Source organism: Gopherus evgoodei, chromosome 2 (assembly GCF_007399415.2).
Source record: "Gopherus evgoodei ecotype Sinaloan lineage chromosome 2, rGopEvg1_v1.p, whole genome shotgun sequence".
NCBI lineage: Eukaryota > Metazoa > Chordata > Testudines > Testudinidae > Gopherus > Gopherus evgoodei.
In genome coordinates, this window is record NC_044323.1 from 104,293,769 (window position 1) to 104,319,581 (window position 25,813).

General features: G+C 42.4%; 1 protein-coding gene across 1 annotated transcript in view; it reads left to right on the forward strand.

The window, feature by feature from the left end:
- ABCA13 (ATP binding cassette subfamily A member 13) overlaps positions 1-25,813 on the forward strand; it is a 281,591-nt gene that overhangs the window by 153,780 nt on the left and 101,998 nt on the right. Inside the window, 4 exon segments of the mRNA XM_030551464.1 lie at positions 17,680-17,929; positions 19,007-19,105; positions 20,055-20,130; positions 22,281-22,399. Of these exon segments, the coding sequence (XP_030407324.1) occupies positions 17,680-17,929; positions 19,007-19,105; positions 20,055-20,130; positions 22,281-22,399 (544 nt within the window).

Genomic DNA, 25,813 nt, shown 5'->3' on the forward strand with positions numbered 1-25,813 from the left:
CTTCAGGCCTCAACAACTGCAGCAGCACTTCTGCCCTCCTCGGCGGAGGCAGGACTTTAACAGATGAAGGGGCATCAACGGCAGAAGGAAGCCTTCTAATCCGCCTTCCAGACAAGGCCAGGGCCCGACCAAACCATTGTTGGGTTCCAAGCAGACCTTTTGAAGGGATGCCCAAGGACGGCACACCAGAATCATCCTCGGATCCTTCTCCGCTGTTTTTGAATAATTTGTCCCACTTCTACTGTGCATGGTCCCAAATAACCTTAGACCGTTGGGTCCTCCGCATGGTGGAAGCGGTATACTCTTTCCAGTTCTGCTCCTACTCTCTCTCCCACCCCTCTTCCCTGTCCCTCTTCAGGGACCCTTCTCACTAGCAACTCTGTATACAGGAGGTGCAAGCGCTCCTCACCATAGGAGCAGTGGTGGAGGTTCCTCAGGAGCTAAGGGGCAAGAGATTCTACTGCCAATACTTCTTAATGCTCAAGGCCAAGGAGGGTCTCAGACCCACCCTAGACCCACATGGACTGAACAAATCCATGGTAAAGTTGAAGTTGTGTATGGTCTCTCTAGGCAGTATTATCCCCTCCCTAGATCCGGGAGACATGTTGCCCTCAACATGAAGGATGCATACTTCCACATAGTGATTAGTCCAGCGCACAGGCACTTTCTGCACTTCATGGTCAACCATGAACATTACCAATTCACTGCCCTACCATTTGGCCTCTCAGCAGCCCCCTGAGTGTTCACCAAGTGCATGTTGGTTGTAGCTGCTTTCTTCCATTGACAGCAGGTACAGGTGTGCCCCTGCCTCAATGACTGGCTGCTCAGGGGCCGCACCAGGGCACAGGTGCAGTCCCAACTCCACTTGGTCAGGTGCACATTCGAGCAGCTGGGTCTCCTCCTCAACTTGGGGAAGTCAACCCTGGAACCGACCCAGATAATTGAATTCATTGGGGCAGTGTTAGACTCAGTCCAGGTGCGGGTCCTTCTACCGGAGTCCTGATTCCAAGCCATCACAGACATCATTCAAAGCCTCCAGCAATTCCTAACCTCAACAGCAAGGGAATGCCTGAGTCTCCTTGGCCACATGGCTTTTTGCACTTACGTGACCCAGCATGCCAGGCTCCAGCTCAGACCACTGCAGATGTGGCTCGCCTCAGCCTGCTGCCCAGGGTGCAACAGCTTGAATTCAGTGGTCAAGGTGCTGGAACAGGTCCTCATGTCCATTCACTGGTGGCTCGACCCTGAAGCAGTGTGTGGAGGAGTCCCCTTCCACAACACCCAACCTTCCTTGTCCCCGATTATGGACGCGTTGGCTATGGGATGGGGAGGTGCATCTGAGTGACCTCCAGACACATGGCCTGTGGTCACAGGATGAGCTCTCCCTCCATATCAACATCAGGAAGCTAAGGGCTGTGCGCCTTGCTTGCCAGGTCTTCCAGGCCTGACTGCAAGGACAGTGTAGCAGTTCTAATGGATAACACTGCCACCATGTTTTACATCCACAAGCCAGGGGGATCCTGTTCCTCCCCACTATGCCAGGAGGCCCTCTGGTTGTAGGAGTTCTGCTTAGCCCACTCCATTCACCTGGAAGCTTCCTTTCTACCAGGAGTTCAGAACACACTGGCGGACTGCCTCAGCAGGTCCTTCCATACTCACGAGTGGTCCATCCAACCGGATGTCCTACACACCATCTTCCAAAGGTGGGGATTTCCACAGGTGGACCTGTTTGGGCACTTCCTGTTATGTCAGGTGGCAATGTTCTGCTCCTTCCAGGGTCGCAGTCCAGGCTCCCTCACACATGTGTTTCTGCCTTTTCCCCATACCCTCTCATGCACAAGGTCCTGCTGAAAGTCTGTAGGAATGGGGCAAAGGTAATTCTGATAGCTTCAGTGTGGCCTTGCCAGCAGTGGTACACCATGCTACTGGAGCTATCAGTAGACACACCGGTCACGTTGCCTCTCCTCCTCAACTTACTTCCTCAGGACTGCAGTTGCCTCTGTCATCCTTACCTATGGTCCTTCCACCTCACAGCTTGGAAGCTTCATGGTTGAACCCCATGGAACCTCTGTGCTCAGAACAAGTAAGGGAGGTCCCCCTTGGCAGCAGGAAGCCCTCTGCTAGAGCTACGTATTTGGCAAAGTGGAAAAGATTCTTGTGTTGGTGTGACCAGCATTGCACACACCTCCTCCAGGCGCCAGTACCCCTCATCTTAGAGTACCTCCTACACCTGAAACAGCAAGGCCTGGCAGCATCCTCCATAAGGGAACACCTCACTGCAATCTCGGTCTTCCACCCGGGTGTGTCCATTGATCAGTCTTTGCCAACCTATGGTTGGTCACTTCCTCAAAGGTTTGTACCACCTACATCCTCAGATCCAGCAGCTTGTCCCTATATGGGACGTTAACCTGGTCCTTTCTAGGCTCATGGGGCCTCCATTCAAACTAATGGTGACTTGATCCCTCCTGTATTTGTCTTGGAAGACAGCTTTCCTGGTCCCCATTACATCTGTGAGAAGGGTGTCTGAGCTAAAGGCCCTCACCTCGGAACTGCCTTACACGGTTTTCCACAAGGATAAGGTGCAACTCAGGCCACATCTGGCCTTTCTCCCCAAAGTGGTGTCGCACTTCCACATCAGCCAGAGCGTTTTCCTACCCATCTTTTACCCTAAGCCTCATGCCAGAACCTAGAAGCAGTGGCTACCCTTCCTTGATGTTTAAAGAGTGCTAGCTTTCTGCATCGAGCGCACTAAGCCATTCAGAAAATTGAACCAGCCGTTGGTAGCAGTGGCAGACTGAATGAAAGGCCTCCCCGTCTCTTCTCAAACAATATCTTCCTGGATCAGATTCTGCATCCGCACATGCTATGAACTGGCCAGAACACCAACCCCGGCACTTACGACACACTCCACAACAGCTCAGGCCCTATCAGCAGTGTTCCTGGCCCTGGTCCCGATCCAAGAAATCTGAAGGGCAGCAATTTGGTCCTCGGTACATACTTTCACCTCTCACTACGTCATTGTCTGGCACGCCAGAGATGATGCAGCTTTTGGTGGAGTGGTGCTACAATCAGCATTTCCTTAACTCCAACCCCACCACGTGGGTAAGGCTTGGGAGTCACCTAATTGCAATCGATACAAGCAATCACAGAAAGAAGAAGACAGCGGTTGCTGTAATTGTTCTTCGAGATGTATTGCTCATGTCCATTCCAAACCCTCCTGCCTTCCTCGCTGTTGGAGTAGCCCACAAGAAGGAACTGAGGTCGGCAGGGTCATATATTGAGCACCATGAAGGCACCACTCCAGGGGGCTCCACAGTCGACCTGATGGGTGCTGCTAGGGGAAAAACTTTCCACCGACTGTGCACGTGGCGCATACGCACCTAATTGGAATGGATATGAGCAACACATCTCGAAGAACAACAGTGATGAGAGGTGAGTAGCCTTTTTTTACGATGTATGTAAGGTAATCTAATTTACAAACTAAATGTAATATACCTTCATGAAAGGGAAACACACATGTGACATTTCTATTCTGTAGCTACTAAGGCTACATAAAGATTTCTTTTTAATTGCCACAAAAATAAAAAAATTGAAATTTTGTAAATATGACATAGGTAACATTGAAAGAAATTGCTGCCATAGGACACATGGCACATTACAGAGTATGGTCTTTGTAAACCTAGATGAAGAAAAAAACTTTTTGGTACAAGATTTCATTTGATATAAATTTTGGTCTTAACTCTCTGTGCCCCAGTTCCCCATGTAAAATGGAGATAAAGCCACCTCACCTCCCAGTGGTGTTGTGAAGATAATTTCTGCTACTTTAATACAAGAAATAAAATTAATAATTAATGTTAGTGGGGCATTTTGTATACTACAGCAATGGATGCATTTGAAAAGCCCATTAAGATTTTTTTTTTTTAAATATTCCATTACAGGGTTTGGATGGTATACATAAAGCATGGGTGGGAGGAATGTCACACACTGATCGGAGAGGATAAAAAAGAAATCCTGAATGGTTGCTAATTCACTGACTGCTTGCCATCTTCCAGCCTGTCTACAGAAAATTAATTCTGGCATTTCCTAACTTTGCTTAATTTTGCAAGCTCAATTTACATTTATATATATATGTACACACACACATGCACTTTAAAACATTAAGTATGTACTTGACATCACTGTTCATGTAGCTGCCCCAAGAAATTCGGATGCATTAAATTATTCAGGCATTTTTAAAGTTCAAGTATTGTTATGTTTTCTTGTACAGTAGGAAAAATACTACTAAGAATACAGACTGCTAATTAAAAGAACTTTTACTCCAGAAAAGGTTTATACAATGGCTAATGAAAGAGCTATGATGTTAAGTCATTGGTGTTTTATCTCATATAATGCATAAATATCGAATGAATATCTACCATATATAAAATACAGTGTATGTTTTAGAGTTGTGCTAACAAGACTGTAGGTAGAGTTGATGGCACATCCATTCTAAACTGCGGTTTCATTTGATTACAGATTTCTCAAGAGAAATAGAACAAAACTTCAGCTAAAATTACTCATGCCCAGTCTGAGTTGAATTGTTTTCTAGCAAGCATCACGTAACTTCATTTTTTAGCTTATTCATTTTTGAATTATGAGAATGCAGTTTGGACTCCATGCTTCTTTTGTTTGTGTTTTAACCAAACCAGTGTTTCAGATTTGGGGGGTTGTGAGAAAACAGGCTTATTTTTAAATTTGAGGCTTAGCATGTATAACAGCTAAGGCTTTTATTGCATTTGGGGAAAGGGGAAAACCACTTTATTTTTTTTATAGGCCTTTCTATAATGCTCCCCATTGTAGTATCTAAATGCCTCACAAACATTACTGAAAAAGCAGCAAAGAGTCCTGTGGTACCTTATAGACTAACAGACGTATTGAAGCATGAGCTTTCGTGGGTGAATACTCACTTCATCGGATGCATGTAGTGGAAATTGTTGCTGAATAAACACACACAAACTTGGTTTAGTGACAGTTAAGTTTCAATCAGGCCACAGGCCACCAATGGAAAACCTGAAAAGCATGGAAATAAAAATCTAAAGGAAAAGTCTCTTGCATTCCTTATCTGCATGATAGTATGGTTCAGCACCACATCAGGCTTTCACTTCCACTTCCAACAGGTACCAAAAAAAGCAATACATACCCAGATAACAGATGTTCTGGAATCAGCAAACCAGCACATCTGACATCACACATTCTGTACATTTGGGAAGTTATTTTGGCTTCATGTTGTTGACACCACCATTAAAATTTTACACTAGAATATGAGGTCTACGCTACTGCGGTAAGCCGACCTAAGTCACCAGACCCGCTAAATCGACACCTCTGCATCGATCACAGCAGTGCTGATCTACCGGTAAGAGTAGATATGGCATAACTGACAGACCTCTCCCCCTGCCCCCTGCAGGTTGGATCTTCACTCCTTGAGCTACAGGAGCAATTGCTAGCCAGTACTTAGTTTATGCACTAGAGGAGGACTTAACCCACACTTTTCCAGTGGGTTGCACAACTGTTTCCTAGGGCAGAACATACTGGCAATCAGGAATCCTGGCTTGATATCGCTGGCTCTGAGAAAAGAGTGTGGTTTAGTGGTTAGACGGAGAATAAATATAGCATATTCAATCTGAAAGGCAGTGTGTTAGATAGGATTTAGGTCTACCATGTTAGAATCCTGACTGTTCATGGAGTGATCTTGTGTTTATCTCTTTGTTAATGTGTTGTTATCATGCAATGTGCCGCACAATTGAGGTTTGAGCCTTCCAAATAAAGATTAAGTAGTACTTGTATAGTGCATAAATGTTTTGCTGGACCTCTACATAAGTAAGAATTTAATGCATGGTGAGCACTGTTCTGTCTCTGTCAACACATCAGCGTCTCTGTTTATCTGACCTATCTAGATATATCACACTTATCAGAGAGCCTTACAAGATAATAAAACAGTAGGTTCGGTTAATTAAAATCCATGTAGCTGTTTGCAGCTATTGGGTTAATCCAGCCAAGTGAATTATCAGAATGCATGGGGGAAAATATTTTTTACCAAATAAAATTTTCAGATGCATGTGTGTTTTTGAATAAGTTCCTTCTTTCACTTTTCAGCTTTTTATTTATACAGCTCTTTATAAAATTTCAAAGCTAAATGGTATAACAAAGTGATATTGTCTAAAAAGTATCCTGAAATGAATTAATTGAGAGGCATGTACATTTCACTTGAAGGTATGGTCCTGATATGCTTAGTGTGTGGGTTTTTCAGTTAAGATTTAGGATTCACTTGGTACATCCATGAATGACTCTCAGGAAAGCAGCTCGTTTGTTGAAACTTCCTCAGTTTGATTTTACACTTTCACAGAAAGTCAGAGTGAGGCTGGCTATGTTAATTATGCTTCAGTAGCCTATACAGAAGGATTGCTAGGAGATATTTTTTGTTATTTTTGATGTTATTTGTACTGCCTATGGAAATGTGTGTGCATCTCCCAGTCACTTTGAGGATGTGATCCCATATTTCCATCAATAACACAGAGCTTAATGTGTGTCAGCAGTGGTTATGTAGCCATCTCCCTGATCCAGCAGCAGCTGAGACTCCAAATATTACATAGTCAGTAGTACCCAACATACAATACAAGGTGCAGTGAATTATCCATTTGCTAGTTAACTGTCCGAAAACAATCTCCCGAAAAGGCAAAGGAAGCTGATGCTGTTAACATTCTGGCCATTTCCATCACTGTGTGTGATAGGAGTAGTGTGTTTTTGAATCAGTGGTGAAATGTTTGTAACAACTGCATGTCATTTGAAACACAGGTGCATGACAACTGGAAAATTGTGTTCTTAACTGTTTTTTTTCCAGCAAACAGAACAAAGAATGTGCACCCTGTTTGTTTGATTGCAAATCGATAAATCGATCATGAGTTGGTCTATAAATTTCTCCACATATTGCATGGTGTAGTGTATGGAATTGAAATAAAAGCCAAAACTGGGGAGAGGCTGTGATTCTCATAGCTTTTTTTTGCCTAGTATGTATTAGGAAAGTATTTTAAATAAGCATTTAATATCTATTTTATATGGAACTGTACAATGTGTTTACCATCAGAGACAAACATGAACATTAATCCCAAACATGGAATTTGGATTCAGAAATTGTGGTTTGGGTACGAATCTGTCATGAGTGTAGTAAAATCCCAGATAGAAACGTTAAAAATACATTTCTTATTGTGGGGGTGGGAGGTGGCCATGGGTGCCTGTCTGTACATCCATCCTCATTTTACATTTCTCGCCACACTCAAAGGCTTAACCTCATTCTTCCCTTCAGCTGATAAAGGTCAGATGCTTGTCCCCCCACAAGCTGTTGATCCATCTGTGAGAGGGCCATGAGATGCTTGCTCCCAATCACACTTTGGCTAGGTATATTGCTACAATCATCCTAAACCTGGCCAGCCCAGAGACTGTAGCATTGAACTAAATGCAAGTTCTGCTGTACTTCTTGTAAATATTCCTAGAATGTGTATGTAGTGGGGTATTAGCTGTTAGGCAGGCTTCAGTTTTCTTTTTTGATGGGGGAGGTCTTGTGAGATCTGCAGGGGGGCTCCAGGCCCCAGCACGCCAAGCGTATGCTTTGGGCGGCAACCTGCAGGGGGTGCTCTGCCAGCGCCACGAGGGCAGCAGGCAGGCTGCCCTCGGCGGCTTGCCTGCAGAGGGTCCGCTGTTCCTCGGCTTCGGTGGACCTCCCAAAGTCGTGGGACCAGCGGACTCTCCGCAGGCAAGCTGCCGAAGGCAGCCTGCCTGCTGTGCTTGAGACGGCAAAATGCCTAGAGCCGCCCCTGGAGATCTAGCAGCCTCAGTTAAGTGGAACCCAGATCTACTTATAGCCTACTGAGGTAGGCTGTGTAAAGTAGGCCCCGTATTAGTAAGTTTGATGGTAACGAAGGCCTAAAAATAAATTCCTCCTTTTGGATAGTAAGTGATGGGCTGAGTCAAGGCTGTTCCTCCAGAAGCAGAGAAGGGTCTGGCATACAAATGAAAGGGCCTCCTTTCTCCCCAGCTCTCTAAGAATAGCAGGAAGTGGATGCCTAGAGAGGCTGCTGACCAGAAAAAGTTGCCAGCAAGTTGTTTTCTAGTGAACTCCATCTTGTTTTGGTGCACTCTGTATGTTTTGTCTGTTGTCTTGTGGATGCTGTGTTTTTTTCGGTATGAATTGAATTCTGCACATCACCAAAATCTTCAGCCTCTTGCTTATTTGATGATGTTGATAACAACCTTGGTTTCCCAGGTTCAGTCCTTATAAGCCATGTGTTAAAATACCTAATATATGATATCTTAAGCCCTTTGAGTGCCTTACGTACATAAAGGAAATCCTCTGTCCATTGCCTGAGTTGAAAAAATGGGCTAGTTCAATCTGCATTTGGAGTCAGGAAAAATCCCCTCTATCAGGTCGTGGAGTCACAGCTGAATCACTGTTTGCCTGCCATCCAGCTTCAGCTGTACTAATTACCAAGCAGATTCCACCAAGGTTTGTGGGGGTTTTGCGCCCCACAGCTGCTTCAGCAATTCTGTTCATGGATCTTAAGCCCCATGCAGGGTTCTTTTTCAGAAAGACATAGATATAAAGCTCTACTCCACTGCTGGTTGACATTTTTCATGTAGAACATTTTCCCATTGAAAAATGGAACTTGATTAAAACCAGCATTTTCTGGAGTATAAATTCTAAAACAAAAATGAATTGTTTTGAATCAACTTTTCAAATAAAATTGTTTTAGATTTTCTGCTTGTGGCACATAATAGTATTATCTCTTGTGGGTTGTAATACCTTGGTTTAATTTTAGTTGTTGAGTTTAGCATGTGGGTGCTATGTGGTGCTAGTGGTGGCATCTTGTGATACACAAGAGGTCAGACTAGATGACTGGTGGTCTCTTCTGACTTTAAATTCAATGACACTTTGAGTCTAAACTATTTCAAATGAAATGAAACAAAAGTTTTCATTTTGTCTTGATTTGAAATATTCTGTAAACAAAATTTCTCATGTAACACCTGAGAGTTGTATTTAATTTCTATTTCCTGGGATTTTTTCCTTACAAATAAACTAGATTTTGTCATCAGCTTGTGCCCCAATTTCTCATAGATAGGGTAGTTCAGCATATAAATGGATCCTTCTGTGCATGGAACCACTCAAGGGCGGGGGACAATAAACGAAAATGTGGAAATGGCAGAAGTGCTAAAAAAGTCACCACTCACTAAAAAGATCAGTAGCACTTAGACATCTAACATAGGAAATGCCAGTGAAAATGGCGCAGGATCAGAGGCTAAAATAGGGAAAGAACAAGTTAAAATTTACTTAGACAAGTTAGATGTCTTCAAGTCACCAGGACTTGATTAAATAAATCCTAGAATACTCAAGGAGTTGACCGAGGAAATATCTGAGCAATTAGACATTATCTTTGAAAAGTCATGGAAGATGGGAGAAATTCCAGAGGACTGGAAAAGGGCAAATATGATGCCCATCTATAAAAAGGGAAATAAGGACAACCCAGGGAATTAGACCAATCCTCTTAACTGCAGTACCTGGAAAGATAATGGAACAAATAATTATGCAAACACCCAGAAGATAATAACATAAGTAACAGTCAGCATAGATTTGTCAAGAACAAATCATGTCAAATCAAACTGATAGCTTTCTTTGACAGGGCAACAAGCCTTGTGGATGAGGGGAAATGGTACATGTGGTATATCTTGACTTTATAGTAAGGCTTTTGATACTGTCTCGCATGAGCATCTCATAAGCAAACTAGGGAAATAACTAACCTAGATGGAGCTGTTATAAGGTGAGTGCATAACTGGCTGGAAATCCATTACCAGAGAGTAATCGTCAGTGGTTCACAGTCAAGCTAGAAAGGCATATCGAATAGGGTCCTGCAGGAATCAGTTCTGGGTTCAGTTCTGTTCAACATCTTCGTCAACGATTTAGATAATGGCATAGAGCAACGATTGTCGAACTGTGGATTGGGACCCCAGAATGAGTCACGACCCCATTTTAATGGGGTCGGCAGGGCCTAGACTTGCTGGAGCCTGGGGCCAAAGCCCAAGCCCCACTGCCTGGGGCTGGAGCCGAAATCCAAGGGCTTCAGCCCTTAGCAACAGGGCACAGGTTACAGGCCCCCTGCTTGGGACAAAATCTCTTTGGCTTTGGCCACCCTACCTGGGACAGTGGAGCTCAGGCGGGCTCAGGATTTGGTCCTCTCTCTTGGGGTCATGTAATAATTTTTGTCTCAGAAAGGGGTTGTGGAGCAATGAAGTTTGAGAATCCTTGGCATAGAGAGTACACTTGTAAAGTTTCCAGATGATACTAAGCTGGGAGGGTTGCAAGTTCTTTGGAGGAGAGGATTAAAATTCAAAATGCTCTAGACAAACTGGAGAAATGGTCTGAAGTAAATAGGATGAAATTCAATAAGGACAAATGAAAGTATTCCACTTAGGAAAGTACAAGCAGTTGCACACCTACAAAATGGGAAATGACTGCCTAGGAAGGAATAGTGTGGAAAGGGATCTGGGGATCATAGTGGATCACAAGCTAAATATGAGTCGACATTGTAACACTGTTACCAAAAAACCCCAAAACATAATTATTGGTTTATTAGCAGGAGTGTTGCAAGCAAGACACAGGAAGTAATTCTTCCACTCTATTCAGTACGGATTAGGCCTCAACTGGAGTATTGTGTCCAGTTTTGGATGACACATTTCAGGAAAGATGTGGACAAATTGGAGAAAGTCCAGAGAAGAGCAACGAAAATGATTAAAGATCTAGAAAACATGACCTGTAAGGGAAGATTGATAAAACTGGGTTTATTTAGTGTGGAGAAGAGAAGACTTAGAGGGGACATAACAGTTTTCAAGTACATAAAAGGTTGTTACAAGGAGGAAGGAGAATTTTTTTTCTCTTTAACCTTTGACAATAGGACAAGAAGCAATGGGCTTAAATTGCAGCAAGAGTGGCTTAGGTCGAACATTAGGGGAAAAATTCCTAACTGTCAAGGTGGCTAAACACTGGAATAAATTGCTCAGGGAGCTTGTGAAATCTCCATCATTGGATATTTTTCAGAGCATGTTAGATAAACATCTGCCAGGGATGGTTCTAGATAATACTTAGTCCTGCCATGAGTGCCAGGGATTTGACTAGATGACCTCTTGAGGTCCCTTCCAGTCCTATGATTCTATGGTTCTATGGATTCACAAGGCATGGATTTCCCTTCACATTCTCCATTGTTAAAGCACCTTTAATCGAAAAATCTCAAAGCACTTTGTGAAAATCTTCACAACACTTTTGAGGTTAGTAAATATCTTTGTTTTACAGATGGATAAACAGATGCAGAGATGGGCTTTGGGCAAGTCCCTTAACCTCACAGTTGAATCAGTTACAAATTCAAAACAGAAGCTAGGAACTCTGATTCCCAGTCACCTTCTGTAACCATTAGACACTCTCCTTCCTACTGTGCTTTTGTATGACAAAAGACATTTAAAAACATAGATACATGGTTTTTTCAACCAACTTTAACACAGCAGTTTTATATCCTAAATGAGAACTTCAAAACCTTTGGTACTGTTCAGAATTTTGGAACCTATGAACTTTTGAATAAGTTATAAATTCCGGTTCCTGGAGTCCAAAACTACAGGACTCATTGAAATGAATTGATTGCTCTCTGTCTCATTTTTCTGTAGCTTCATGAATTAAAATTCACTAGTAATCTTCTCTGAAATGCAAAGGGAGAGTCTGGGTGAATTGGGAAGCACAATTTAATTGCGGACATAATTGTACTTCTTGCACATAATTGCACTCATAAGTCATATAAGACAATTTTTAACAGTTGGATCAGATTTTTAATTTTATCAGCTAAATTATTCATGTGAAGATTTCTATATGCTGTCAGCATGAAAGTTGAATTCATAATTGGGACGTTGGCTGGTCCTTCTCTATTCTTAATAATTACTTTACCAATTGTGAAAAACTTTTGATTCTCATAAGTTTGTGCTTTACTTATGCCTCCTGACATGCATACAAAAGGAATGTAAGGAACTACTTCCTTACATCAAGCAAAGCAAAAGTGACTATGAATTCCAGTTATAAGCAAATACATTGCATTGTCAATGAAGAAAACAGGGCATGCTTGAGTGAATTTCAAGTGAATATGGAAATCAAATTCAAATTGTTCTTTTTCCAAATGATTTAATATCTTGGGATTCCAGGAAAAGGTCTTGGGCACAATTGTGGAAAGGTCAACATACACCTTTGTTTGATTTGCAGCCGGGGGGGGACGGGGACACCTTTTGCTGTGGGCGGGCTTGTGCCTGCCAATTCCCAGATTCCCATTAGGTGCAGTCAAAAAAGCAACTAAAATGGTAGGTTGCATAAAGAATGGGATGGAGAACAATACAAAGAAGTTTAATGCCATTTGTATAAATCAGTGGTTCACCCTCATCTGGAACATTGTGTGCAGTACTGGTCACTCATCTAAAAATCAAGTATCAGAGGGGTAGCCGTGTTAGTCTGGATCTGTAAAAGCAGCAAAGAATCCTGTGGCACCTTATAGACTAACAGACGTTTTGGAGCATGAGCTTTCGTGGGTGCATGAATACCCACTTCATCAGATGCATCTGATGAAGTGGGTATTCACCCACGAAAGCTCATGCTCCAAAACATCTGTTAATCTATAAGGTGCCACAGGATTCTTTGCTGCTCATCTAAAAATGATATTGCAGAAGTAGAGGGGTTTCAGAGACAAGCAGTGAGAATGATAAGGGGCATGGAAAAATTATTACATTGTGAGAGATTGAAAAGATTTGAATTGTTGATAGTGAAGGTAAAATATCATGCTTTGGGATTTACACCAATCTCAAAGTATTTTGGGTCATGAGGGGTCTTCAATCTGTGGTGGATTATCCCACATCTCCCTAAGGGGATCTCCTTGCACCTTCCATTGGAGCATCTGGTGCTGGCCACTGTTAGTCAGGATACCAGACTAGATGGACCTTCAGTCTGATCCAGTCTTTGCAGTTCTTTGCAAGTCCTATGTTTTCTCTATCTGTTGAAATACTTGACTTAATTTTCTACTATTATTCTCTTCTCTTTTTTCTGAGGGGCAGGTGAATTCAGTTTTATTTTCATTGTCAAACTTTCCCCCAATAAATCACCATATTTGTCTTTTACCTTGAACCTGTGAATTATGTTCCAAAAGTCAGATACTGTGAATGATTCAAATCCCATTGTGCGATTTATTCCCATATGGCCATGATATTCATTTGTGCTTTTATCTCAGCAACATACTGTTCTCTTGAAAATGCATTGATCAAGACTTTAAAAAGTCACTCCATTTTGTGTGCCTCAATTGTGAGATGCTTTAAGAGAGTCTGATTTTCAGAAAGTGTGGAATACCATCCTCTGATAACTAGGGTACTTTAAGTTGTCTTAAATCAGATATCCTAAATCCCTCATCACATTCAAAAATCTTGGTCAGTATTCCTGGTAGAGATTTAAAAGTACATAAGAGATTGATTAAACCAACTCTCTCTTTTCACTACAGTTGTGTTCTCTTAAGGAGTCTTAAAAGTATGGCTCCCAAATCCAACATCAAAACATCCTAGGACTGTGAGGTGGGGTTTGGAATGCAGATATGGATCTGAATTTTGTAGCTAAGCTCCTCTCTCTCTAATGGACCAAAACTCCAGGTACAAGCTGTGGCATGTGCAGCTATAAATGTAAGGATGATGATACATTATGATACTGTTTTCTGCATCCTGAACCTTTATATGTAAGAAGTGTCCCTGGTAGGTGTGCAGGGAGCTACGTTCTGAGGTTTCCTGCCATGTGAGAAATACATTCTGCTTTCTCTTTGATGGAGATTTTACAATGATTTATTTCAGCCTGTCTGGCTTGTTTTCCTTGTTCTGAAAAAAAAAATTAACTTTCGTGAGGGGAAGAGAAGGTGAGAAGATTGGGATAAATGCTCCCAACAGCTAGAGTATCCTCTGTAATTTAAGTGCAACTGCATTTAGGCCCTGATTTAATGTCCATCAAAGTCAGTAGAAAAATGTCTGTGGGCTGCAATGGGTGTTGTATCAAGCCCTTAGTGAATCATTTGGCTCCGTAGCATATTTAATGCAGAAATGTATTGTAGTTTGTGACCATTCCTATAGCCTACCATGACTGACACCGCATGGGAGTCCAAGAGCAGAGTAAGAATAGAAAGCAGTGAGCCTCTTTGAATCTGTGCTGGGGCAGCCCCAGCTGGAGGTCTGAGGACAGGAGAATGTGTGCTGCAAATTCAAAATTCTCAAAACAGAGATGTAGTGTCTCTCTAGGGACCCTGGAAGCATTCTGCCTGCCTCAGAGGTCTGGAAACAGAATCATGTGGCTAATTCACTAGTATGGTGCATGTTTGCATCCCCCATCCATTGCAATGGGTTTCAAAGCCACAATTAAGCCTGCAACATGTGTTGCTGCTTCTGTGGGGATATCTGGGGGATAAATTGTGACTCTTGCTGAAATTAAAGTTATGCTGAAGTTTTCAACCTTTGTTTTAGAACATAAATGGGGAGCTACATGGGACTGATGCAAAGTAGGGAGCCAAAGGTGCGAAGACTGTGAGTTAAAGAAGCAGAATTTCTCCAAGGAAGATATTGCTCCTTTTGTTCCCCTCCAAACACACTAATTCAAATGGTCATAATTTCCAGTGAGTAAAGCTTAACATTTCATCACTGGGCTTAATATTTACTTCCTGTCCCCTACCTGTTCTCACCAGTCCCCTAGGTGTAGGTTACAAAAATACAGCCTTAGTTAAAGACACTTTTATGCTGTCTTCAGCAAACTCTACTTGAAGCATGGTTGTAATATTGAAGTTTCGTATTACAAAATGTACAGAATTTTGAGTGTAACAAGAAATCCATTGGCCAAGTTCTGTGCAATGGCCCATGCAGATAAATGGACTTCCACTGAGGATACACAGAATGAGCACAGAATTTGGCCTATGTTCTTCAAAAGCCAAATGTCTGATGTAAATTTAGCTTTTGATATTGCCTCTATTTTCATCAGTCCAGCTTCTCTCCCCCGATCTATATCAAAACTAACTCTTTTCTTCTGGATTTGTACTCACTAACCTTTCCCACTCCCTCTGCAACTGCCAGCATTTTATGTTTAACTGAGATGGTTCTCTATATAAAACACTGCCCCATGCCAATACGAGGAGTCATCTTTCAAAATAAAAGAAGAAAATTCCAGTGCACCAGAAGAAACTGTGAAAGGGAAGAGACAATTGACCCTGAGGCTAATTGAAAGCACCTGCACAAACATGGTTAAACTCTAGTGCAGAAATAACATCTGTGAAAAGCTCAATATATAGAATGCAATATATCTAACTAGATATGATAGTTCTTAAAACTTATTGAGCCCAAGTGCAAACAAGTCATTGGGTCTTACTATACTACAAACACCTGCTGTTAAAAAGCTTTCACAGTATCTGACTTTTGGAACATAATTCACAGGTTCAAAGTAAAAGACAAATATGGTGATTTATTGGGGGAAAGTTTGACAATGAAAATAAAACTGAATTCACCTGCTCCTCAGGAAAAAGAGAAGAGAGAAATAGAGACCAAAAGAGAAAGCTGAAATATAAATATATAAATACACACCCACACCCACACCCATATACACAGAGAGAGAGAGAAAGTTTGGCTAACCTACAGCTGAATGGGGATAAGGGGCATGGTAATAGTGTTACACTTATTTGAAGGGTATTAATGTCAAGAATGAAGAGGAAGTAATTAACAAAATTCAGAGGGGTTTAACTATGAATGGGGTTTCCCATAGGGTAGTGATGGAAGATCTATCAGCTGGGTTTTGGAGCCATCCGTTTGGTTGAATAAAGCATTAGAAAATGTACTATAGGGGGGATTCCTGTATTAACAGGGACTTGAACTGAATGCATTAATGGGACTTTTTCATGTTTAGTTCCTGTGATATTATATTTTCTCTTGATAGGTGGTCCAGCTCCTATTAAAGACAACTGAAAAAGTCTCATTGATTTCAATGAGAGTTAGATCAGATTCTTGATGTCCACTCAGGTCAAGACTATAATAACAGGCACTTATCCAGGATGCAGGAAGGGAACCCACTCCCTTTTGATGGTCTGGACAAAGGCCTGACAAAACTGTATGCTCAGCACTCTCCCAGCTGTGCACAGAGCCCCAAAGGCAGCAGACATGAGATGGAACCTTGGTCCCACCATTTTTTTTCATACCTGTGGAGTGGAAGCCGGGAGAAGAAACAATTGTCACTTGACTGGTCATGTGCAAATTAAGTATTGGTTGTTTTGCAATGGGCACTCATTTACAGTCTGAGCAAGATGCTAATCAACAGGTTATGTGGGCTGTGAGAAAGAATAAAAACAACAGGGGTCATCCTGCTTAGGAGTGAGAATGAACTTTTGAAACTTCATCTGGGGTGCAGATGAACCTCCGGTTATCCTTTCCTCTATAAAGATGAGCTGCCAGTTGGCTTGATCTTATGAGAGGGGAGATTTCAGCCAACCCGGTTGAAAATGCTGAGAGAATGACATGTGATATGCTACTTTGTAGGAGATGTTATGATTTTGCTTTATGTTTCCAATATTCTTATGTTCTGTCATTTGAATCTCTGTTCTTCGGTAATAAACGTATTCTTGGTGTGTGTCTGTGTCTGTGTAAAATATATATTGTGCATTAAGTAGGGTGAGGATCCTGAGTTGAATCTTGGAGGTTGGTATGTCCTATTCCTTTGGGAGTAGCAAATCAGACAATTGTGTGTGTGTTCAGTGGAACAGGCGCTGAGCATTGCAGAAGGACACTTGGAGGATTCGGGGGTGGGTGTGTGCCTATTGCTAACCTGTAGAGGGAGAGCAAGGCCTGCAGAGGCCTGGAAGGTTGTGCTTGTGTTGCCAAAGGCGGATGGATTCAGGGAGCTGATCCACAGCCGGCACAGACAAGACTCCCTCATGCTAAGAGCAGGTAATAGCGAGGTGCCTCACAACTATGGATTCCCCAGGAATCATCATAGGTGAATGTTGCACTATCCCAAATATTGCTGCAGGTGGCAAAATCCTCTCTGGGTTTCTGTGGCCAGATTTGTACATTTCTGAGGCCCCTTGTACTCCCTGTGGAGCAATGCAGCTCTACGCTGCCTCCTCCTGTGTGTTGAAATTTGAGGGAGAATATTTGTATAGCACTTTGAAAACACAAAATGCCTTATACCAAAAATGGTAAGCAGAATTCTTTGTGGTTTTATTGTTCCAGATCCTTCCAACTGCACCACAGCCCATATTCAATCAAAACTCTCATGGACTTCCACCATTGAGTTCAGTAGTTACTTTTCTCTGAGTCAGGAGTGCAAGACTGGGCCTGTGATATTGTTTTATCGTCATTTATTGTTATGGCTGTTTTATTTTTATCCTTGATAGGGACTAAATATTTCCCAGGGAAGAGAGAGAGAGAGAGAGAGACACACACACACACACACACACACATTTTTTAAAGGGGTCACCACGTTCTCTGAGGATCTAGCATCAGACAAGAATCATGTGATTTCTCAGAAATGACAGTTCATGTTTGTGAAGAGGTTTGTTTGTCTTTCGGCAGGTAACTCGCTCCTGGATGCCCAGAGTGTGCGTGGAACAAGGCTTGTTCTCACACAGATTGCTGCCTTTTTAATGAAGCACTTTCACCACACCAGGCGAGACTGGAGAGGAACTCTGTCAAATGTTCTGCTGCCTGTCCTCTTTGTTGCCATGGCAATGGCTTTGTTTACTGTGAAGCCATTAGTTACTGATTATCCTTCACTCAAGCTGATGCCAGACCTTCATGACAATGCAGAATCCTCCTTCTTTAGGTAAAAAAAAAACAAAAAACAAAAAACATTCATCATCATTAACAGTGGAACAAGGTCGTCATTTTTTATTATTTAAGATTTTTTTTTCTCTAAGCAGAGAAATCAAACTCACATTTTATAGTGACTGGATTTTTTTTTTAAACAAAATGTCTTGAGAGCTGCTCAAAAATTTATGTTAGTCACTTATTTCAATTTTGTGGATAATAGTGATGGGTAAATTCTATCATTTAAATAACAGAAATGCATCTTATGTTTGAGGCACAAATCAAATGGTGGAGAAAGGAAAAGCTTTGGATCAGGCTGGATTGGGCAATCTCTTTCAAGATGGATCATTAGAGTTTTTATATAATGTATGTGTGTGCATACAGTCATACCTGTGCACATGTGTTTATTGCTTTAGCTTATTTCTACTTAGTTTACTAGGTCTGTAGGCATTGCCTACAATGCTTCCTTGGTCTATGAATGCAAACCAGCATTTATAAGATCTAGAGTCTCTGTTGTTGAACTTTTAGTTGCTGTACTTCTGGCTGTGGAACGTACTAGCTCTGCAGGTGTTTCCTTTGGATCTGTCAATGTCTGTAGGTGCATCCCAATTTACAGGGTCCACAGTCCTTTTGTCTACCAAATACAGGCAGCAGACCACCACAGTGCTATATATTTCCTTGCAATATTGGATAGAGATGCTTCCTGTACCTGACATAAGTAAAAAAGGAGGATGCAGGTTCTATCATAAAGCAAAAGTCCATATATATACTTATATATGAAATGTGAAAGACTTAATTTTTTTTTATGGCAACTGGTGGAGATTCGTTCCAGTAACTGGAGGATAGGCAGAGTTGAGGTCCATGTAGTAACCTTTACTTTGAATTCCTTCACATTTAATGTTTGGCTTTTTAAAAATTTTAGTTTTTAATCAGTGAAATAAACTGTGAGCTATTCTTCTGTCTCAAAGATATTGTGACTATATAGCACGTTTTGAACAGTTATTTTATGGTGCCTCAATTTCTATCTCATGTGCCTGAATGTGGGTCTCCTTAGTTCTGATTACCTTATTTATTCCCCCTTTCCTCTGAGCAGTACTGAAAGTGACGATCTGGGAAACCTTTCTTATGTGCTGTTGAGACATTTTACAGGCCAGGATTATCCATGCACCTATTCAAGACAAGATGTGTAAGTGTAAACAATGCAACTTCTTTTAATATACTAAGTGACTAATGATTACTGCTATTGATACAGAGATTCCTGCACGGGGAGAGAATCAATAGTTACTATTCACATTTTATGTTAATGTAGTAATATTTATTCATTAAACAGTTATTAGCTATTAGCTGCCTGAATAGCAATAATCTTCACTAGATGTAGAGCACTGGATTCACTCTTTCCTTATGAAAGGTAAGTTTAATAGTTGTGCCTCCAAAAGTAAAAGAATGGATAACATGGAATCCTGTGATTAAATAATTTGAAGTCCTATTTTATGTAGTATGTCTATACAGCTTATGCTTTGTTTGACCATTTTAGTATGACTTTTAAAAAATTGTATTGACGAATGAGCTGGCTTCTTGCTGAAATACATAATAGGCTTCTAAGTTCCATTGAAGTCTGTGAGAATCTTCCAATTAATTTCAGCAAGATTTGGATCAGGCCCGAAGTCAGTAAGAATAAAGGTTGGTGATACAGTCAGTAACTGTAAGTGACTCTATACTGAATCAATGTTCATTAAATAGAAGGCCAGGTTTTCCAAGTTAGACGTGCCTGGTTGGGGTAGTATGTTTACTTGCCTCTGTGCTATGCGCACAAAAACCTGGTGTACAGTTAATTGGCTGTTTGCTCTGGAAAGTATCTGATTTGCATGCATATGTGAGATGTTTGCAGTGATAAGTTAGAAGCCACCAAGTTAAAAATGTCAGGAGTTATTACGTTGATCCATGATGAATAAAACTGCCATAATTTAATAGAACAACAATACAACCATTGGTTTAGCACTAGTGTTGTGGAGGTGGTGAAGATGGAGGTGGTCAAGATACAGCAACTGTTTGTCATTCTTTCGACATCCACTGTTAGATAAAATATTATAGTTTGTCTTTTAATGATTGTTTGATTGTTATTTTTGCTCCAGTGGAAAAAGGGATTCATGCTGGCAGACTGAGCTTAGTCCACCACAGGAATTCTTGGATGCATGTGGGTGTGTGACAGATCATCGGGTATATTTTATTTCTTTCTTTAACAAAATGAAACTAACGATTGGGCTCGTTATGACTGGTGATTTTCATTCTGTCTCTAGTTTTGCTTTGACTTCATTTTCTAAAGTTTTCAGGGATATAATGTATAAAATAATATTATTCTACATCTAGACAAAATGCTTATAGTCACTATGTCAACCTTGTGAACTATCATATCTTCCAGAAATGTATCACTGTGAGAATACTGTATGTGAAACAAATTTCTTTTTTTTAAAGACATATCATGAAATCATAGAATCATAGAATGTCAGGGTTGGAAGGGACCTCAGGAGGTCATCTAGTCCAACCCCTTGCTCTAAGCAGGACCAATCCCAAATAAATCACCTAAGCCAGGACTTTATCAAGCCTGACCTTAAAAACCTCTAAGGAAGGAGATTCCACCACCTCCCTACATAACCCATTCCAGTGCTTCACCACCCTCCTTGTGAAAATGTTTTTCCTAATATCCAACCTACACCTCCCCCACTGAAACTTGAGACCATTACTCCTTGTTCTGTCAATTGGTACCACTGAGAACAGTCTAGATCCATCCAATTTAGAACCTCCTTTCAGGTAGTTGAAAGCAGCAAATTCCCCCTCATTCTTCTCTTTTCTGCAGACTAAACAATCCCAGTTCCCTCAGCCTCTCCTCATAAGTCATGTGCGCTAGCTCCCTAATTATTTTTGTTGTCCTCCACTGGACTCTTTCCATTTTTTCCACATCCTTCTTGTAGTGTGGGGCCCAAAACTGGACACAGTACTCCAGATGAGGTCTCACCAATGCCGAATAGAGGGGAATGATCACATCCCTCAATCTGCTGGCAATGCCCCTACGTATACAGCCCAAAATGCCATTAGCTTTCTTGGCAACAAGGGCACACTGACTCATATCCAGCTTCTAGTCTACTGTAATCCCTAGGTCCTTTTCTGCAGGTGTGCTTCCGCTGTCCTTCCACTGTAGGTGTGCTTTCCTCCAAGATAGCTGTCAGACATTTCAGATATAATTTTGTATAAATCTAAATGTGATAAGCGCAGCAAAACCAAGATCTGGGCATTTGTGGAATTGTGGCTCAAATCTGTCTTAGCAGCATTTTATCTGTGGCTATCAAACTCAACCTCACAATGCAGAGAAGCCTGGTGACTGGTCTCATCTCCTCTTCACCCTTTGGGGTTGGGAGGGTGTGTTGGAACCCAGTGAAACACTAGCAGGAAGCAGTCCTAATATGCTCGATAGCGCAAGGACTGCAAATGTTGCTGGCACCTGCACATGGGGACTTTTGTCCTCCACCTTGTGCACTTGTGAATACCACCACTCTGGGGCTTTCTGAGCCAATTGCCCCCTGTCTATTCCCAAACCCTGATTTGGATCCAGCAATAATCTTGTAATAAGAATTAACAGATCACAGCCCCACTTCCACCCTCTATTACTAGAAATCTGCAAGTGGTTAAGACAGTATTTTAAATTCATTTGCTCACATTTGAAAATGAAGCCAGCCTCTGAGGAAAAGATCTTGTAGTAGATAGTTATTTGAGCTTATGTCCACCATATTACATTCCTCCCTCATTCAGCAGATCTTTGAATCATCTTCTTCCTCCCACTCTCTGGCCCAAGGAGAGAATTCCCATAAATCGTTAAAGAACATTTTCATGTATTTCTCATCAAACACATCACATGAATTTTAATACCATCTCCCCCTCATACTTTGTTCAGGGAATTTTGTGTGTTTATTTTCAGCTTCAGCAGATGAATGATAGTGACTATAAAAGTCTCACTGCTTTTCTTTGCTGTAAACTTTCCCAAAATTACATGCATAAAAAATGTTGTTTCCAAAACAAAGTTGACTGATAAGGTTACAACAGAAATAAAAGGTAGCTTTGATTTACTAGTGACAGTTACCATGATTTCAGATGTCCTATGAACATTTATTATTTATATAACTTATAATTTATTGAAAAGTTATAGAAGCCAGAAAGGGCCAATCCAGCTGAAAAGCAAGGCAGTAAAGTTTGAGTGTGAATTCAGAATCATGGCTAAGAAGTAAAGTTTGAGTGTGAATTCAGAATCATGGCTAAAAAAATGGAGGCTGAGGATTTTAAAATAACTTTACTGATATATGTATATTGTTTTCCAGAAGTGTCCAAGCTTCAATGTGTCTGTTGCCTACCTGAAGAACAGGAAAGGGAAAGTTCTATACAACCTCTCGGGTGTCAATGTGGAAGAATACTTAATCATGCCGACAAACAAAGCAAGGTAATCTTAAAATCCTTCTTTGAGTAGTGGCCATATGGGTATTCCACTGAAGGGGTGCTTGCGTCCCTGCGCTGCTGATCAGAGAACTTCAATAGCAGTGTCTGTTAGGCCCACACATGTGCTGTCTCTCTCCGTGCCGTGCCAGGAGGCTAGCCAATGCACACAGGCTGAACCCCCTCAGTTCCTTTTCAACTTCCCCAGCAGCTAGAGATTGAGATATTAGCAGTCTGTTTGTGACCATTTACATTTCTATAGTTAGTCAGTCTCCCTAGACTTAGTTGTAGTTTCTTCTTTTTGTACTTTCTTCCCGAACAAACAGTCTTTATTCCCCCCACCCCTGCTTTTGCATCAGGGACTCTCTCCCCCACAGGGTATGCCTGGTTCACTGGGCTTCAACAAATGTCTCTCCTGCAAAGAGGGCATCCCTGTAGCAGATAAGCACACCCGGTGCATATGCTGCCTCAGGGAAGGCCACATTCCACAGAAGTTTGGACTCTGCCAGCAACTCAGACCCAGGCCTCGCAAGGACAGGGAGTTGAGATAGAAGATTATCTTCACGGAGGCAGTCCTCTAATCTTCCCCAGACCCACACCAAGAGTCACCTGGCAGACATGAGTCTTCCCCACAGACCTCAACATGCAGGGTTTGTGAGTTGAAGAAACCAGCCACAGAGTCCTCTCACAAGTCATCAAAAAATAGAGCAGGAAGTCCCCAGAGTGAGCCCCGAGCCAGCCCTAAATGATCTCTGGAACGCTCTGTATCCTTGGTACTGTCGGCACCGAGATAATCCCAGCCCGGTTCCCACAGCTCACAAAGATCTGGAGTGGCATGTGCCATTGACCTGCCTAAGGACCTGATGGAGACAGGCACCAAGTCAACGGCACTGGAGGACAAAGACAGGAGCCAGCACTCCACTAAGAAGATGCTGCTGGTATGCACTGTACCAATGACACTGGCATCGATGCCCCATCTAGCAGTGGACTGGTCAGTGTGAGCAAGATCTCTAACCCCCTCGGTACTGCCAGTGGCAGTGAGTCGGTTGGTAACATCAGAATTCCGGCACTCTAGAGATCAAAGTGTATCCGACACACCAGAGTCTCCTCTTCTCAGTACTGGGACCTCGGCACGGAGTCTTCTCCGCTGCCCTGCCACACAGCCCCACTCTCCAGTGCAGACTCAGACAAAGAACCAGAGGAGGTCGTGTCTCTTTACTCCTTTCATGCTTCCTGTGATGCTCATTACCAAGAGGGTACCCAGTTGTACTCTTAGACAGCCCCACCATCACCAGCTTAGTAGAGCCAGCCATAGGCACAAGCACCAGTGGTCATACTGGGATCATACTACCACCCAAGTGGCCATACTGGGATCCTTGGGCTGCATATCACCCCCATGCCTCTTGAGCTTCTAACCTCACCTGTGAATCCCTGAGACACTTCCCCTTGGCAACAGCATCCAGAGCCTTGGAACCTTCAGAACAGATTGTGGAGGAACAGGAGGGTGGCATTGAGGAACCAGGACTCTGAGAACCAACATCTCCTCCTCCTTCTCCGATAAGGCTGTCATGCATCCACCATTTTCCTTGGCCTGTGAATTCTGGCTTTTCTAGGACGTGGCAATGAGAGTTGTAGATACTCTACGGATACCCTTAGAAGAAATCAAGGGCACCCATCACAAGGTCCTTGACATACTACGCTCCTCTTTGTCCTCTAAAATAGCCTGCCCTATTAATGAGGCTCTCCTGGACCCTGCAAAACCATACGGCAGACTCCAGCATCGTTGGTGCCTACTTGCAAGCGAGCCAATAAATATTATGTCCCAGCTAGGGAAATGGAATTTCCCTTCTCCCACCCTCCACCCAACTCCATTATAATGGATGTTGTGAACTCTTGTGGTCATCAGCACCAAATGAGGTCCACTCCCTACAACAGGATTAAAAGTGTTTGGCCCTCTTTGAGAAAAAAGCTATTCCTCAGCCATGCTACAATTTCAAATTGCCCATTACCAAGCCCCAATGGCGAAATACGACAATGCCAACTATTTGAAACTTATCAACTTTATTGATCAGCTGTCTGAGTTGCACCGTAACCAGTTCAAAGCCATCTTCCAAGATAGACCACTAGTGACCAAGACAGTGCTATCATCTGCCCTCAGTGCAGCTGACACAGCAGCCTGATCCATCTCCACAGTGGTGGTTATGCAACATGTGTCGTGACTACGCCTGTTGGGCTTCCCTAAGGAGGTGAAGTTGACCATCGAAGACCTTCCCTTTGAAGGCACCAAGCTCTTCACAGAGAAGACAGACTCCTCTCTTCATACCCTAACAGATTCTAGGGCCACTCTCTGCTTGCTGGGGCATCTACTTGACAGGACAAAAAAGGAAATTTAGTCCACAGCCCCAGCACAAACCATGCACCTCCCAATACCCGACTCGGCACTACTACAAGCCACACAGGAAGAAAACTAAATTACCTGGGCCTAAACCATCTGGCCTACAGTCTTCCCCATCCCTACTGTCCACTTCCAAGCACCAATTTTGATGTGTTAGTCAAGGCATTGATAGATCACTCTGCCCAACTGCTATAGCTGACCACCGCTTCCTACCCATTAGACTGCCACCTGGCAACGTTGTGCAGACCTGGGAATGCATAATACCGGACTGATAGGTCTTGGAGATTGTTCAGAATGGGTACTCCATCCATTTCACCTCCCTACCTTCTGCCTGTCCCTCTTCAAGGACCCTTCTCACAAAAGTTTACTATGACAAGAGATAGATTGTCTCCTCCGGTTAGGAGCCTTAGAGCCAGTACCTCAACATATACAAGGCAAAAGTTTTTATTCTTGCTATTTCCTAATACCCAAGAGGAAGGGTGGTTGGAGACCCATATTAGAACTCCAATCACTCAATAAATTTGTCAAAACTCAAGCAATGATTATTCCACTGTTGGGATAGGGAGACTGGTTTACGACCTTTGACCTTCAGGACACATACTTTCATATCTCAGTCCTGCCATCTCACAGATAATTCCTCAGATTTACCCTAGAACAAGACCCCACTACCAGTACAAAGTAGTCTTCTTTGTGTTATCATCCACTCCAAGAGTATTCTCCAATGTTTTCTCAGTAATGGCTGTGCACCGGTGCTCTCAAAGGATTGTGATGTATACCTACCTGGATGACTGCCTCCTCAGAGCTCGGTCCTTTCAAGAGGCTCACTGAGTCACAATATCTACAAGAAACTTTATTCACATAACTGGGTCTACAGATCAATGTCCAGAAATCAGCCCTCATTCCAGTGTAGTGCCTGGAATTCATAGGTGCTGACCTTGACTCCTTACAGGTCAGAGCTCTCCTATCTCAACATAGATTTCTCTTTTTGGCCACATTCATAGACATTGTCCAAAGCAGCCCACAAAT